The 16893-nt window shown below is 42.0% G+C and overlaps 1 protein-coding gene and 1 pseudogene across 4 annotated transcripts in view; one reads left to right on the forward strand and one right to left on the reverse strand.

Moving 5' to 3' along the window:
• Window positions 1-3533: 3533 nt before the first annotated feature.
• Window positions 3534-16893, reverse strand: part of TBC1D30 (TBC1 domain family member 30) — a 119281-nt gene continuing 105921 nt past the window's right edge. For all 4 annotated transcript variants that reach the window (XM_024347705.3, XM_024347703.3, XM_054663112.2 and 1 more), the window contains 3 exons: window positions 15273-15412; window positions 11369-11575; window positions 3534-7163 (listed from right to left, as the gene is read on the reverse strand). In XM_024347705.3, coding sequence (XP_024203473.2) covers window positions 6376-7163; window positions 11369-11575; window positions 15273-15412 — 1135 coding nt within the window. In that variant the 3' untranslated portion in view covers window positions 3534-6375. The remainder of the gene's footprint in view (window positions 7164-11368; window positions 11576-15272; window positions 15413-16893) is intronic.
• Window positions 13477-14222, forward strand: LOC129136520 (large ribosomal subunit protein uL30-like; annotated as a pseudogene).

The following is a 16893-nucleotide window of genomic DNA, read 5'->3' on the forward strand; positions in this document are numbered from 1 at the left end:
TTCCAACTGGCCAAGGATGTAACTGCTCACTTCACCTTCATCATCTGTAATACAGTGCCAGTAAGCTTCACAGAGCTCTTGGGAGGAATAAGTGAGATAGCACAAAGGAGCTAGCATAGTGCTGAGCTCAAGGAGCTCCACCAATGGTTGATATTATGGTGCTGGTGAGGATAGGTCACACGAGGTAATGAATGGGGAAGCTGTGGGAAAATAAGACGGAAAATTAACCATGGGTCAAATCATGCTAAGATAAGGATTTTAGCTTTTACCCTCCAGAAAATGAAGAAAGATTTTGACCAGAGGGATGGCCCAATTAGTTTTTCATTTTAGAAAGATCATTCTGGCAGCAGTGTATAGCCAAGCAGCAGAGAGGTGGGGTGGGCAGGGGGAGGGTCCAAAATGGATGGCAGTGAGACCAGTTAGGAGACCATTACAATACAGTCATGTGCCACACCACGTTTCAGTCAACGATGGACCTCATGTGCTATGGTGGTCCTGTGTGATTGTAATACTGTATTTTTACTGTACCTTTTCTAATATGTTTAGATACACAATTACCATTGTGTTACAACTGAATGCAGTGTTCGGCACAGTAACTTGCTATACAGGTTTGTAGCCTAGGAGCAATAGGCTACACCATATAGCCCAGGTGTGTAGTAGGCTATACCATCTAGGTTTGTGTGAGCACACTCCGTGATATTCGCACAATGTTGAAATTACCTAACAATTTCCCCATCGTTACCCCCGTCATCAGGTGATATATGGCTATAGTTAACTTGTTTGGTGGTTGCTAAACTTAGTTCAACGTTCAAATTACTAAGGAAGGCCAGGCACAGTGGCTCACATCTGTAATCCTAGCACTTTGGGAGGCCAAGGTGGGCGGATTGCTTGAGGCCAGGAGTTCAAGACCAGCCTGGTGGACATGATGAAACCCCATCTCTACTAAAAATAGAAAAATTAGCCGGTGCACATAGTGGTGCACACTTGGTAGTCCGAGCTACTCGGGAGACTGAGGCAAGAGAATCACTTGAACATGGGAGGCGGAGGCTGCAGTGAGCCAAGATTGTGCCACTGCACCCCAGCCTGGACAACAGAGTGAGACCCTGTCTCAAAAAGAAAACAATTACTAAGGAGGTTTTTTTTATTTTTTGCTTTGTTTCATGTTTTAATATAGATTCCTGGACTCTCCAGGGATAGGGAGATTCCTAGGCTGAGGTATCAGGAAGTTTCTTCCCAGAAAACTGTTGGTCCCATAGGAGAATTGATCCACCTCCTTCCCAGTGATCAGCATTGCCTAAAGGAAAACTAGAATTGTTATAGCAAGAATGTAAACACTAAGAAACAAGTCAACTTTCTGGTTTTTTAATGTTAAAACAACAACAACTCTTGAAGCCCCTGGGGCACAGGTTGGTGTAGCCAGATAAAGATTGCCTGGGATGGAAGGGATGGAGAGAATGGAATCAAGTGACACTTTGCAGGTCATTTGGTCTGACCAGAGCAAACGACCAGGAAGGAAGCAACCTTCAACGTGATGGTATTTGAAGGTGGGGCCATTGGGAGGTAATTAGGTTTAGATGACATCATGAGGATGGGACCCTCATGATGAGGTTAGTGCCCTTATCAGAAGAGGAAGAGACCAAAACATACTCCCTTTCTCCATTGTGTGAGGACACAGTGAGAAGGTAGCCATCTGCAAACCAGGAAGAGGGCCCTTCCTCACCAGATACCAAATTTGCAGACACGTTGATCTTTGACTTCTCAGCCTCCAGAACTGTGAGAAAGAAATGTCTGTGTTTAAGCCACCTCAGTCTATGGTACTTTGTTACAGCAGCCTGAACCGAGTCAGACATTCAGCATTGGGAGATGGCCAGCAGGGAACGGCATGAAAGCTGACCCAATACCTACAGTACCAGTCCCCATTCAGGTGAGCACTGGCTGCCTTTGTGGAAGAACCACTCCAACAGTTCTGCCTTCAGCCACTGTCCAGCAAAGGCCTCCCATCCATCACTGTATCCTGGTGGCTCTATGATTGTAGACTTGCTGACTTTACTCTGAGCTGCCTGATGTGGATAACAGATAACTCCCACTTCAATGGTCCAAATACTCACCGGCCTTCACATTTCCATCCTGGGGATGAATCATAATTCATCCAAACATCTCCCCTATTCCCAGATGTTTATATTGTTTTCAGGTTTCCATTAGTACATTTAATACTTCAATGAACATTTGCACATAAAGCTTTTACTGCATAACTTCCAACTCTAAAATATCTGGTATTCTTTGACAAAACCTAGTAATGACTATTTCTTTGAGTTCAGGATACCAAGTCTCAAGTACTATTCCCTTCTCAAAAGATACAATTAAAGTTCTTTTTATGAAATTCAATACCTGTTGATGAAGAAAACTCTTAGCAAGCAAAGAATAAAAGGGAATTTTCTTAACCTAATAATAGGCACCTACCAGAAACCTCAACATCTTACTTAATGCTTCTTTTAAAAGTCAGGAATGAGGTATGGGTGTTATGAGTGTTCATTATCACTGCTTCTAAAACACTTCTGTTGGCACTTCCACACTAGAAGTCATAGAAAGGAAAAAAAAGGAAAGAGACTGCTGCCTCTTCCAGGATGTAGAGAAGCAGGCATTCTCATTCACTACTTGTATAACTCCAACCTTTAAGAATGGCAATTTGGAGATATATGTATCTTAAAAATGGACATATTTCCTGACCCTTCAACTCCACTTCTATACGCATATCCTAAGAAAATAATTCGGGCTATGTACATACATGTAACAGGATACTGTCTCTACTACTATCTAATCAGAAACCTCCTATTTGACAAGGTACTGGTTATGTGAATTCTGGCATGAACACATTAGGGAATATTAGTCACTAAAAATCATATTGTAAAAGAGCATTTACCAGAAAGACAGCTTAAACTACCACGTTCAACATAACTTTTTTGTAGATAATGGCGTGTACGCACATACACAAACGTACTGGAAAGATCTATATCTATATCAGAGTATTGATGATTCTTTATGCTCTTTTTGTTTTCCCAATTTTCTAAAACCTGTGACTTTTCTAATTAGGAAAAATAACATATTTTAAATGCTGCAGACAGCAAAGAAAGTGGCTCAGAAACGATGTAAAGAGAGATTTTATATGGGGAGATGGCAGCAACTATACATCTATTCATACAGAATCCTTAATGCCATGCAGCTAAACTATATTTATTGTTCATTTTATTAAGACAAAAATAAATAGTAGATCTAAAGGTTAATTTTAGGTAAACTCTCTAGGTAAACTCTGTGCTTACTCATATTCAGGAACCAGCGAGTCTGCAAATGCTGGGCAGGTCACAGGCCACCCTGCAACCCAGCGATTAGACTGGGGGAGATGGAGCTTATTGGGCTGTTTCCCTGGTTCATGTGACCAAGGGGGGTCTGGGGTTGGGGGTGAAGGAAGAAGGAAGAAGGGAGAAGGGACTGTCACAACAGTGTTCCATGCATGCACTCAGAAAATGGCAGAACAGTTACAACAATGAGAATCTTTATGCATATAGCTTTGTGATCAATACAATCCTTCAGAACAAGAGACAAACAAAGGAATACAATGTCCCAAACAGCTGCAGTCCACAGGCTGACATTGCTAACTAGATTTAGATCATCTGGAGGCTTTTGTAAGAGGAACTGAGGTGCAGAGGCATCAGAATGAGTTGATTCCCGGCAAAAGGGCTAAGAGGCTACAGACATATCTAAAAATCAAGAAACCACTACTTGTTAAGTACTTCTGGTGTTTGCATACAGTGTCCAATACATAGGGAAGATAGCAAGTCCATACTGGTCTTTGTACATGCTGTGTGGTAGAGGCTACTGCAGGTTTCTTTATTTTCTAAAGTAGGCAAGGCTCATAAATTGACCAATTCACATTGTGATTACTTGGTACAATGCATGCATGTTATTGGTACACAGAGTGCTTTAATAGGAATCTGTTGGATTTTCAAAATTCTGACAAGGCCATTTTTACCTCAGAGGACTATTATCCTTTCACTTATTCATTCATTCAACAGATACGTATCCCAAACTGTGTGTTACCTCATCCATCCCCTTCTCAGGAAGACCAACCCTGGAAACAGGTGAGAGGAGAGTGTTCACAGGGCACAGCATGTGTTGCTGATACTAAGTTTGTGGACAGCAATGGTACAATCCCAAGGACTTGTATAAGTGGCCTCTACCTCATTAACCATTTCCTTGAACCCAGACCATCAGGGAGCTAGTGAGCTGATTCAAGAGAGGAAAGAACAATTCTCCATTCAAGTCAGACATCCCTCAAGGGGAACATGACTATTCTGACTCATTTGAGAAGGGGCAAAGAAAAGGATATGAGGTGGAATCACTATTATCTGTAAAGTTTAGCTGATGGAAGAAAATGGTGTCATTTGCTTAACTTTGGAAAATGCAGTGGGTCTCTGGGCCCTGAGGGTGGTATGCAAAATAAGCCCATCTCTCCACCTACACCCTTCCCAAAAAACAGGCTGTAGGCGTGGCTGCTTTTTAAGAAGCTGGATGCTAACTTCAGATGGCACAGAATTCAAGACCAAAACTGCAATAACTTATTAGTCATATTTTCCATCTTCAGTTCCTTTGGGGGTAAAAATACCATGAAGAAGATAAAATGGCTTTTCTCACGGTATAGGTCATTGTTGTGTTTTCTGTTCAAAAAAAGCCCACACAACCACATTCTCTATTATAAAAACTAGTACCTCTCATAGTAAAAGCCTGCTCTACAGTTACAGTTTTCGTTTCAGAATTAACAATCCATTAGCTCAAATTAATATTGGCTGCATCAACAATATTCCTGCAAGTATCGCCAATCGTCTTCCAGAGACAAACATGAAGGCTGAGTCTATTCCTCTAATGATGGCGAGGAGAAGGGGATTGAGGAGTGAGCCTTCTGTTCAGCCAAATAACAGGTGCATGAAGCATTTTTAAAATAAACTCCCTGTTCAGGATAAGGAAGTCAGAGCTGGTTTTGTAAAATGCCATCAAGGGACTCTGTACCATCTGGAGACAGGTCCTTTGAGTCAGGAGGGATTTTAGTGAATGGCTTCCCAGTCTTGGTTTTTACACGCTATGTAGCCAATACATCTGTGTACAAAGAGCATTAAACCCACCTATTGCACTGAAGGAAATGTGGCTAAGTCACTTGGAATACCGGGAGTACTGACCTTGAGTAACTGAAGTGCTACTTCACCTCTGTGTGGCTCAGAGTTCCCATCTGCATAGTGGAGACAAGAGGTGCTATCCCTGACCCGCTGGGTGAGAGAGAGCTAGAAAGGGCAGGAGTGAGAGGGAGCTAGAAAGCACTGGGGCCTTCTCCAGAGAAAGGCAGTGTTCAATTAACAAAGTACTCAACAAAGGACTCCAATCAAAAAGCACAAAATTCAAGTAACAGAGTCACAGGTGCTGTGTTCTGGCTTCTGAGCAGAGGCCTTGTGCGTCTGCAGTTTAGAGCTGGTGGGTGAGTGAGCTGTGTGGTGGGGGATGCAGGCCAGGCTCCGCATGGAGCCCATCAAGTCATCCGTACCACTGAGGATCAAAGCTCTCCTTGAGAGGCGAACACAAACCTCAGGAAAAGCTCAGTGGCGCGAGCAAGCTGTCCGGAGCAACTGCGTAAAGCATATGCCAAGTGTGTCCTGTGCATAAGATCTTCAGCTGGGTTATCGACCGAAATTTCAACAGATGAAAGGTTTTCTTCATTTTGCAGGTAGAAATAGACAGTTAAAGAAAGGCTATCTAGATTTTTCTCCTATGATTTAGCATAAGAATAAAAAAAAAAATTTGAAACTGGTACTGTGGGAAATCTCACATGACACAATCCCCTCCGTAAAGCATGAAAAGGAAAATCAGGAAGTTTTTTGTAACGAAGAAACTTACTTTCTTTTTACAGTTTCTGTCCTAGCAAGCTGGTATGTGCATGCTTGAGTATTAGTAACACCCAGAGAACTGGAAGGTTTGGGGGTGCTGTCACAGGGACTCTGAAGGCCCCCAGAACAGAAGGATGGACGAGAGTTAACAATCTAGATATAGTCTTTTTAAACAGCTCACAATGAAAAATTGGGAAAACTTCACACTATAAAACCACAATATTTATTTTGCCACAAGAATCCACTTCGTCAGTTAGCAAGTAGCTGGGAAAACAGCCCTGTTCTAACTCCTATTATAAAACTTCCAGTTCCCATTTTTTATGGGCTGTTGCTCATCCCTGAACCTATTCATTTTCACTGGACAAATAAAACTCTTTTAGAGCCATTCAGCTGCAACCCTTATACTACTGTGAAAAGGTGAGTCCAGATACAAAGTTTCGGGGAGACATCACCGTTTTTTAGTGCCACTGTTTCCACCGCCGGGTTTGCTGAAGCTCCTACTCATTTGAGGAAAGTGCACGGTTGGGGTTCTTTCTGTAGGGCCATATAATCCCAAGTTCCTGGCAGTAGCAGATTTCCGCAGGGGCTTGACGCTGGGAAAAGGGCTAAAGATGGGGGTTTTTGAGTTGCTGCCTTGGGGAGCTTTGCTGGTGGCTTTGTTTTCTTCGGGTGCGCTTGGCGGCTCTGGGCAGTGCCGCTGGCAGGGTGGGTGCACCCTGAGCTCAGTTTCAGCTGCAGCATCCCTCTGGTTCAGTTCCAGGGCTCCCAACTTCACCTGAACTGCAGACACATCCACATCAGCATCTCCGAACACCGGCTCCGGAGACTGCCCCTCGATCGTCCTCCTGGTACTGCCTTCAGGGCTGCTGCCTTCTCTCCCAGCTGTCGCTGTACAACCAGAGGGGAACGCCTCTGCTGCCCCCAGCCCATTGGTCTTGCTGGCCTCGTTCTGCTCATCTATCAGCCCTATGGTGTCCCCACAGCCCGGATGACTCTTGGTCCTTGGCATGTTCTTTTTGTGGACTCGGATGTGAGTTCGCCACGGGGAGTTGAGCTTCGTCTTAAGGTCTTCGTAGGGGACAGGAGATATTTTCCCTCCTGTGTGACCAGGGATGTGGATGACAGCATTCTTGGCAGCTCTGTTAGTCATTTTCATCTTCTTTCCTAAAAGAAGGTGGTTTATAACTGGAGAACTGTTTACCTGAGACGGGAGAATGCTGGTCACTGGCCCTTTGTCTGAAAGAAATGTTGAAAGGTAATATGAAGTGTACCACAAAGAAACACATCCATCTTGGAACAGAAATCACTTAGAGGTCCTCCCAGCCCCGTCTACCACATCCCTTCCCATGTGTTCCCCAGGGAGGGGCAGAGTCATGTGACTGAAGACAGCAGAAACTGAATTCAACCGAAGAGCCTGGAATACCAATGCGCTCTTCTTTAAAGAGGAAGGGACCACAGGGTGATGATACAAAAAGGAACATCTGACCCCTCATTCCTAATCAGAGCCTGGACTCCCTAATTTTTTTTTTACAGGGAGCTCTTGGCTCTGAGTAGCAACCTCTGAGTTACTGTACTTAGAAAAATCTTTGCAGATTTAAAAAAAATAATACAACAAACACTATGACCATATGGATTATCATCTGTCAGCCTCTGAGAGGTAGGAAAAGAACACACTGCATATTATGAAGTGAGATCCAGCAGAATGACAGAAGTGATAAAAAGGTAGTGAGAATGCAGTGAAATCACAGCTATCCAGCATCTAGCCCTACAGGTGAAAAACCACTCCTGTGTCCTCAATGGACTTCGAAAGCCAATTGAAAACTGAAAAGCACCAAAAGCTTTGTCCTCAGCTAGGTGCCGTGGTTCATGCCTGTAATTCCAGCACTTTGGGAGGCCAAGGCAGGAGGATCACTTGAGGCCAGGTGTTCGAGACCAGCCTGGCCAACATGGCGAAACCCTGTCTCTACTAAAAATACAAAAATTAGCCAGGTGTGATGGTGCACGCCTGTAGTCCCAGCTACTTGGGAGGCTGAGGCAGGAGATTGCTTGAACCTGGAAGGTGAAGGTTGCAGTGAGCTGACATTGCGCCACTGCATTCCAGCCTGGGCAATACAGTGAGACTCCTTCTCAAAACAAACGAACAAAAAAGCTTTGTTCTCCTAGAAGGCACTGTCGATGGCATTATCATTGACCACCTGCGGCTATGACCAGACTCCTATTTCCAATGCAGCATTCAACACACATGGTCCCAGGATGGCAGCTGCAGACAGAAATTGTAGGGAGAAGGCCTCTCCCTCTGTGTGCGAGTTTCCTTCTTCCTTGATGTCCATGTCATCTGGCTGAACTAATTTCCACCCTTCTCTACTGTTGTCATTTACCACTGGTCATACCCCAGTATCAACTAAAAATGTTGATAACTGTCTCCTCTTCACCACATTCCTGCCACCTCCCCAATTATTTGACTGTCACTGTGATTGGCCCTCCATTACATTCTCATAGTTCCTCAACCTCTCCAGTTCCATCCTAAACATTATCACCCAGCTCTACCTTATGTGAAAATATTTAATTCTAATACTCCTCATTTTGGCTCTTCTACCTCTCAGGCTCTCAGTCTAACTATATGTGGTAATGAACCACAGAGACTTCTGGCTCCTTGTTCCTCAGGCTCCTCACAACCCCTCATGTGTCTTCGGCTCACTGACACCCCTACCCTGCCAGATGCATGGCTGACCGCTTAGATCACTCCCTCATAGGCATCCCTGTCTCTTTGTTACACATTGCTAGTAAAGCCCCAACCTGGGGTCCATGATCTACATTCTCTTTTCTGAAACTGAGCCCTTTAAATTCATGACCTCCCATTTCACTGGGTCCTCAATGCCAAACAATCTTTTCATTTCCCTTTCTCGCTCCCTTCAATGACCTAACTAAATCTTCATTACTTTCTTTAACCTCTCATTTACTCCCAATCCCCACCTTATTCCCACCAAACAACTTTCCCCCAATTTCTCCATGAAAACAAAAGCTATCAGATCTGAAAGGCCTCTATTTCCCGTCCTCCCTAACCTCGGAAGCTGATACCTCAACCGCCATACTCACCACCTTCCACTAAGTCTCAGAAGCTAAGGTCTTTTTGCCTCTAGTTCAAGTTCAATCTCTCCACCTGTGCTGCTAATCCTATCATATACCATCTCATCTAAAACCATGCTACTCAAACCATGGTCTCTGATATGGTTTGGCCATATCCCCACCCAAATCTCATCTTGTAGCTCCCATAATTCCCACGTGTTGTAGGAGGGACCCAGTAAGAGATACTTGAATCATGGGGGTAGGTCTTTCCCGTGCTGTTCTCGTGATAGTGAAGAAGTCTCACGAGATCTGACAGTTTTAAAAATGGGAGTTTCCCTGCACAAATTCTCTTTGCCTGCTGCCATCCACGTAAGATGTGACTTGTTCCTCCTTGCCTTCCACCATGATTGTGAGGCCTCCCCAGCCATGTGAAACTGTAAGTCCATTAAGCCTCTTATAAATTGCCTAGTCTCAGGTATGTCTTTATTTGCAGTGTGAAAACAGACTAATACAGTCCCCAAGCAGCAGCATCAGCAGTGCCTACGGGCTTGTTAGAAACATATAATTTCAGCTCCATTCCAAACCTACTGAAACAGAGTCAATATTTTAGCAGATCCCCAAATGATCTGTATGCACACTAAATTTCAAGAACCAATGCTCTAGAGCTTTGCCTTTGAGCAGCAATCTCTCCCTTAAAGAGAACCACCGTCAACCATGATCTGAAGAAGGGGTCAGCAAACTTTTCCTGTAAAGGACCAGACTGTAAATATTTTAGCCACTGCAGTGTGAAAGGAGCCTTAGACAACCTGTAAACAAATGGGCATGCCTGTGTTCCAATAAAACTGTATTTACAGGCCAGGTGCGGTGGCCCACTCCTGTAATCCCAGCACTTTGGGAGGCCAAGGTGGGCAGATCACCTGAGGTCAGAAGTTCAAGACCAGCCTGGCCAACATGGTGAAATCCCGTCTCTACTAAAAATACAAGAATCAGCCAGGCATGGTGGTGCATGCCTGTAATCCCAGCTACTTGGGAGGCCGAGGCACAAGAATTGCTTGAACTTGGGAAGTGGAGGTTACAGTGAGCTGAGATTGCACCACTGCACTCCAGCCTGAATGACAGAGTAAGACTCCATCTCAAAACAAACAAACAAACAAAAAACTGTATTTACAAAAACAGGTAGTGAGCAGGATTTGGCCTACAGACCACAGTTTGCTGATCCCTGATGAAGGTACAAACCACTGGGCCGATTTAGCACCCTGAGCAATTGTTTACCATCACACCCAAAGACTTGTACAGTGTAGTTAAAAAGGGACTGTACAAAGAATCAGAACACCTGTGTTCTAGCCCTGGCCTGACCACTCACTATAGCTATATAACCCTGGACAATTGCTAAGCCTTCCTGAATCACCATTTCCTCACTATTTGGAAGAAGATGAGACTATCTGTCCTTGCCTTCCTCAAAGATTTGTTTTAAGGACAAAATGAGGAAATGTATGTGCCAATGTTTTTGAAACTTAAAGTGAAATTGTTCCCATTTATTTTGTGACTGGTTTCTTAATGACTCAGGATAAAGTGAGAATCATCAAGAAGTCAACTATTCTTCTCTGATAAATGGAAGGTAAATTCAGTTTTTGTGCAGGATCAGTCACATGCTCACATGCCACTTTAAAAACATGTCAAATTTATATTTCAGTTAATTCTGGACAGGCACCATTTTCATTAAGATATTCACTTCAAGCAAGAAAAAACAACTCCCAAATCAGCATATATTAAACAATAAAGCAGATTGTTCACTGGGATTTTTGGAATTAAAAAGAAAAAAGCTTGGCAATCCTTGGAAAAGAGCATTTCCAATTGCATTATAATTGTGTTCTTCTTAGTATATTCCCAAGATACTTGCCATCAGCAAGGCACAGGTTTTTAATGTTTTTTTTCCCAGTTTCTCTGATACAACATCTGTTATAATATCACCTAAATGACTAGTATACATCTTAATTTACTAGTGCACAGATGACTTCTATATTCAGATGCATAAAATTTATGCTCCAAAATTTCTCAAGTCCAAGGATTGCATGGCTTTGCAACATTTTAATCATTTGTAAACCCTTCTCCACAGCACACATAGTAGAGACGTGTTTAATACCATCAACTGCCTGGTCCTTGGGGCCTAAAAAGAACCTGCAGTCTTTTTCTTCTTTAGAGCCTGATAAAATAAAATTTAAAATGAGATGCTAAATATGCTATTATGTCATGCCAGCTGTGTTGATGGATACTGAGCTACAGTCAGTAATTCCAAGGCCTTCCTAGGATTATTTGTTCTTCATTTTACAAGTTGAGATAGAGCTGAAATTGATTCAAATGAAGAATCACATTACCTGCCCTGATGTACACCTGATGAACCTGCTGCTGTTGCTTCTTTTTAATTCGAGAGTACTGCCGCTTCAGTGCATTGATATCTGTGGTCATGCGTTCCATCATCATACTGTTAAAAGCTGCATGGTATTCACTTCGACAGGAATTGATTGCTCCTGGACTCAGCTCTGCAATGTTATTAGATCTCAGACTCTGCTCCTCATTTGGCTCTGCGCTCGAAGGATGAGACATAAGGAGATGGTCGGTGGAGGGGCACAGGAGTAAATGGAAATTGATAACACTACAACTCAGTGCGGTATCTTAACCTCCATGAAATTCTAAACCACAGAAAAAAACGCATACTAGAGTTTGTCTAGTGCTTATTTTGATGTGCCCCTGAAAATATTTCTGCATTTTCTTATTAACCTAACTGTGGGTCTGACATGAGCTATATGGGTTCAGAGTTTGATTTTGTTACCAGTTTGTTAGCTATATAGACATAACATCAACTGCTTCCAGATAAAAATCACTGCCATTGTCTAAGATTCCCTTAGAAAGATGTAACTCCTAATTTCTAAAATCATTGTACAGATTTCCACACAACGGCATGAGGAGTTATACAGAATTGGTTTGTAGAGTTTAGACAGTCATTAAAAGTGCATTCTTCTTACATTAAAAATAGTAACACAATTTATAAAATTATCAAGACTTCAGACCCCTGTATCACTAGAATGAATGCTTTGTTCATTTAACAAACATTTCCTGTCCACTCTGTTGTTATATCGGATGTGGTGTCTGCTCCTGTGATAGCTACAACTAGCAGATTTGTCTCTTAAATAAAATTGAGATGACCTCCAAAAAAGAGAAACAATACTAGGTGGGAGTAACCCACAGACTGCACAGGCCAAAGCGGGAGACAGCAAGCTTCTCCAGCACAATTTGTAAAACTGACATGGGAGCCAGAGTCAAAAAAAGACTGAGAGACTCCAACTATCCTAACATCTGCTGAGAGTGTTATTCAGACAAAGGCTAAACATCTCAGAAATTCATTTTTTTACTGTAATCATTTCTGTAAGGAGAAGAAAATTAAAAGAGAAACTGCTAATCAGAGCAAAATCAACAAGAAAGACTAATGATGAAATTTAGGAGAAAGTGATCATGTCATCCTAGAGCACAAAAATGCACAGAAAGAAAAACAGAGAAAAAAAAATGAAACATAGACCCAGGCTACAGAAACGCAGATTCAAAAACTTTACCATTAAAATACATATTGATCCTATGGCTAGAAATCAAAAGCTGGAACTCAGGCAATAAGAAAGGGGGTAGAAGGCATTGCAGAAATCAAGAAGACTCTTGTTGGGTTCAGATTTTTAAAAAGCCTTTAAAAGGATGACAGAAGAGCACATACCAAAGACATACTCACAAAACAGTATGAGCCAAGCCATTAAAAAGGTTAAAACTCAAACAAGCTGAGGCTTGCAGGAAATACTCCAAAAGATCACAACCAAAAGTTAGAAGTAGCAGCAGCTGCTGCCACTGCTCCTATCTTCCAAATAAGAACCAAAAAAAGAGAAGATAGCCCCATGACTTCAAGAAGGTAGTAAAAAGTTAGCAGATGGCAAAGAGAACACAGAGGTGCCTGATATCTATTCAGTTTCTGTCCTCTTTCAGCATATTTCTAATATCTTTGAACAAGGAGAATGGTCTTCAAACTAGAAGAGGTAGAATAAATATCCTAAAAGAAAAGCTTCCACCCAAGACAAGAAAGGACGTAGAGAACCACAAACTTTAAAACAGTGCATAACATTGATAATTCCAGACCACAGAATTCTATTCTGTTTAGAAAAAAAAAATGAAATAAAACATGCATGTGATTCAGAGCACAACATTTTAAGGGGAACATTACCAAATTACAGGATATCTAGAGGTAAATTAATAGAATATTAGGAGGTCCAGAAGTCATAACTTAAGAGACATGCTTAAAGAAATTCTGAACTGGGGCCTTTGAGAAAGCTCTGGAGGACATGATAGCTGTCCTCAAAGATTTGAAGAGATGTCAGGTAGAAGAGGGAGTAAGTAGACTTGTTCTGGTTTTTTCCAAAGGGAAGAATCCTCTTTTCCAGCTGGAACCATGGAGGGTGTCGAAGAGAAGAAAAAGAAGGTTCCTGCTATGCCAGAAGCCCTTAAGAAAAAGCAAAGGAATTTTGCAGAGCTGAAGATCAAGCACCTGAGAAAGAAGTTTGCCGAAAAGATGCTTCAAAAGGCAAGGAGGAAGCTTATCCATGAAAAAGCTAAACACAGTCACAAGGAATACAGGCAGATGAACAGAACTGAGATTCAAATGGCTAGGAGGGCAAGAAAAGCTGGCAACTTCTATGTTCTTACAGAACCCAAACTGTCATTTTCCCTAAGGATCAGAGGTATCAATGGTGTGAGCCCAAAGGTCTGAAAGGTGGTGGAGTTTCTTCACCTTTGTCAGATCTTCAATGGAATCTTTGTTAACTCAGCAAGGCTTCAATTAACATGGTGAGGATTGGAGAACCATACATTTCATGGCGGTACCCAAACCTAAAGTAAGTAAATGAACTCATCTACAAGTGTCATTATAGCAAAATCGAGAAGAAGCAAATTGCCATGACAGATAACACTTTGATTGCTCAGTCTCTTGGTAAATATGATATCATCTGCATGGAGGATCTGATTCATGAGATCTATACTGTTGGAAAAGGCTTCAAAGAAGCCAATAACTTCCTGTGACCCTTCAAATTATCCTCTCCACAAGGTGGAATGAAGAAAAAGACCTCCTATTTTGTGGAAGGTAGAAATGCTGGCAATAGGGAAGAGAAGAGCTACAGGCTTATTAGAAGGATGAACTAAGGGGTCTACCATGATTATTTCTGTAATCTGGTCAGTTAATAAACAGTGATGCCTTCAAATAGAAAAAAAAAAGCAAAGAGAAGAACTATTAGTAGAACGGGTAGGTGGAAGTTATCTCTTTGTAAATAGTAACCATGGACTAAGGGGAAGAATCAAGCAAAGTGTCTTGTGAAATAATAAGTTTCTTGTCACTCAAGAAATTCAAGTAGAGGTCACCATAATGTTTTGATTTAAAGGGTAATCCTATTGGAAGAGAAGCCAGTCTGGAATAAATTAAACTCAGATGGAATATATTAAGCATCTACTATATGCCAGGGTCTGTGCTAAGGAACTTAGCATACAAAGTTGAATCCAATGCATGGGAGCAAAAGTCACCATAGAGAAAAAGAAATGTGTACTATGCATGTAACACATAATACAGAGAAAAACCATTACATAATAAAAAGATAAAGTAACAGAGAAGATACTTTTAGTAACAATTTTTTTCTTTTTTTGAGATGGAGTCTTGTTCTGTTGCCCAGACTGGAGTGCAGTGGCGTGATCTCAGCTCACTGCAACCTCTGCCTCCTGGGTTCAAGCGATTCTCCTGCCTCAGCCTCCCAAGCAGCTGGGACTACAGGCACGCACCACCACAGCTAATTTTTGTATTTTTAGTAGAGACGGGGTTTCACCATATTGGCCAGGCTGCTCTCAAACTCCTGACCTCATGATGCATCTGCCTCAGCCTCCCAAAGTGCTGGGATTACAAGCGTGAGCCACCACACCCAGCCTAGTAATGACTTTTTAATGTTGTTGTTGTTGTTTGGTAGAGACTGGGTCTCCCTATGTTGCTCAGGCTAGTCTTGAAAACCTGGCTTCAAATGATCATGCTGTCTCAGCCTCCTAAAGTGCTGGGCTTACAGGCATGACCCACCATGACTAGCCTAATAAAGACTTTTAATAGTTGTAACCAGTTCAGAAAATTACTGGGGCATCTATAGGACACAATATCACTCTTATTGTAGTAAACCAATACATCATGATAATCTAAATCAAGAGCCACCTCTTTACCTTTAATTTGTTTTTGGTACTTCTGCAGTTCAGGAGCCAGGAACCCACTAAAAGGTCCAAGACACCCCACTGCATTAACGACAGCATCCTCATCGTCTGGGTCATTCTCTTCATCACTGTCTCTGGCCTTACTATGTCGTCTTGGAAAACATAAAAGACAAAAAAGAAATATACAAAGAAAACCATGGTATTTTAAAACATAATACAGTTACATGGTTTAAATGCCATATATATAATTAACATAGAATTACATATAATTAACATTGTGAAACCCCATCTCTACTAAAAATATATAAAAATTAGCCAGGTGTGGTGCCGCACACCTGTAATTCCAGCTACTTTGGAGGCTGAGGCTAGAGAATCGCTTGAACCCGGGAGGCGGAGGTTGCAGTGAGCCAAAATCACATCACTGCATTCCAGCCTGGGCGACGACAGAGCAAGACTCCGTCTCAAAAAAAAAAGAATTATATATAATGACGTGATTTATAAAGTTTCCCTCCCATCTCTGTCCAACTTCTGCCCATTGAAACTAGTAACCATGGTCATTTGTGAGAATCTCCCATCTAATTCCCACAGGTGATCACTGTTACTGGTTCTTATGTATTCTTCAGTTTCTCTGAGCACACATAAGCAAATATGACTACATGCTTTTATTTTTCTCTTCTTTTTGCATAACTATTAGCATACTATATATGCTCTTCTGCATCTTGCCTTTATTTATACAAGAAATCTTTACGGGCTGGGCACAGTGGCTCACATCTGTAATCTCAGCACTTTGGGAGGCTAAGGCAGGATTGCTTGAGCCCAAGAGTTCAAGACCAGACTGGGTAACATAGCGAGACTCTGTCTCTGCAAGAAATTTAAAAATTATCCAGGCACGGTGGTACGTGCCTGTGGTCCCAGCTACTTAGGAGACTAAGATGGGAAAATCACTTGAGCCTGGAAGGTTAAGGCTGCAGTATGCCATGATTGTACCACTGCACAATCATGGTACACAAGAATACACAGAGCTTCCTTATGCTTTCTTATAGCTCTACTGGATGTACACACCCCATAGTGTGGAGCCAGGCTGCTAATGGTATACACTTGAGTGGTTTCCAATAATATACTATTACAAACTCCTAGGCGCAAGCAATCCTCCTGCCTCAGCCCCCCAAGTAGCTAGGACTACAGGTATGCACTACCACACCCTGCTAATTTTTGTAATTTTTTTAGAGACAGGGTCTTGCTACGTTGCCCAGGCTGGTCTCGAATTCCTGGCCTCAAGTGATCCTCCTGCTTCAGCTTCCCAAAGTGCTAGGATTACGGGCGTGAGCCACCACACCCAGCTTGGGTGGCCATTTTCTTATCGATTTCTAGGAATTTTACATATTAGCAATATCCATCCCTATTTTGCATAGTAAGTTAAAAATATCCTTCCACAGATATTTTTGAGTCTACTTATAGAGGTTTGGTTTTGTTCCGTTTGGGTCACCCACAAAATTATATTTAAAGGACTTAATTTTTTCCCTTTTTTAAAATTTTGAGTCAGTTATTAAGGCCTTTCCAATTCCAAAGAACTAAAGGAATTCTTCTACATTTTCTTATGCTAATTTTATTATTTCATTGTTTCTATTTAACA

Source organism: Pan troglodytes, chromosome 10, assembly GCF_028858775.2.
Source record: "Pan troglodytes isolate AG18354 chromosome 10, NHGRI_mPanTro3-v2.0_pri, whole genome shotgun sequence".
Classification (NCBI taxonomy): Eukaryota; Metazoa; Chordata; class Mammalia; order Primates; family Hominidae; genus Pan; species Pan troglodytes.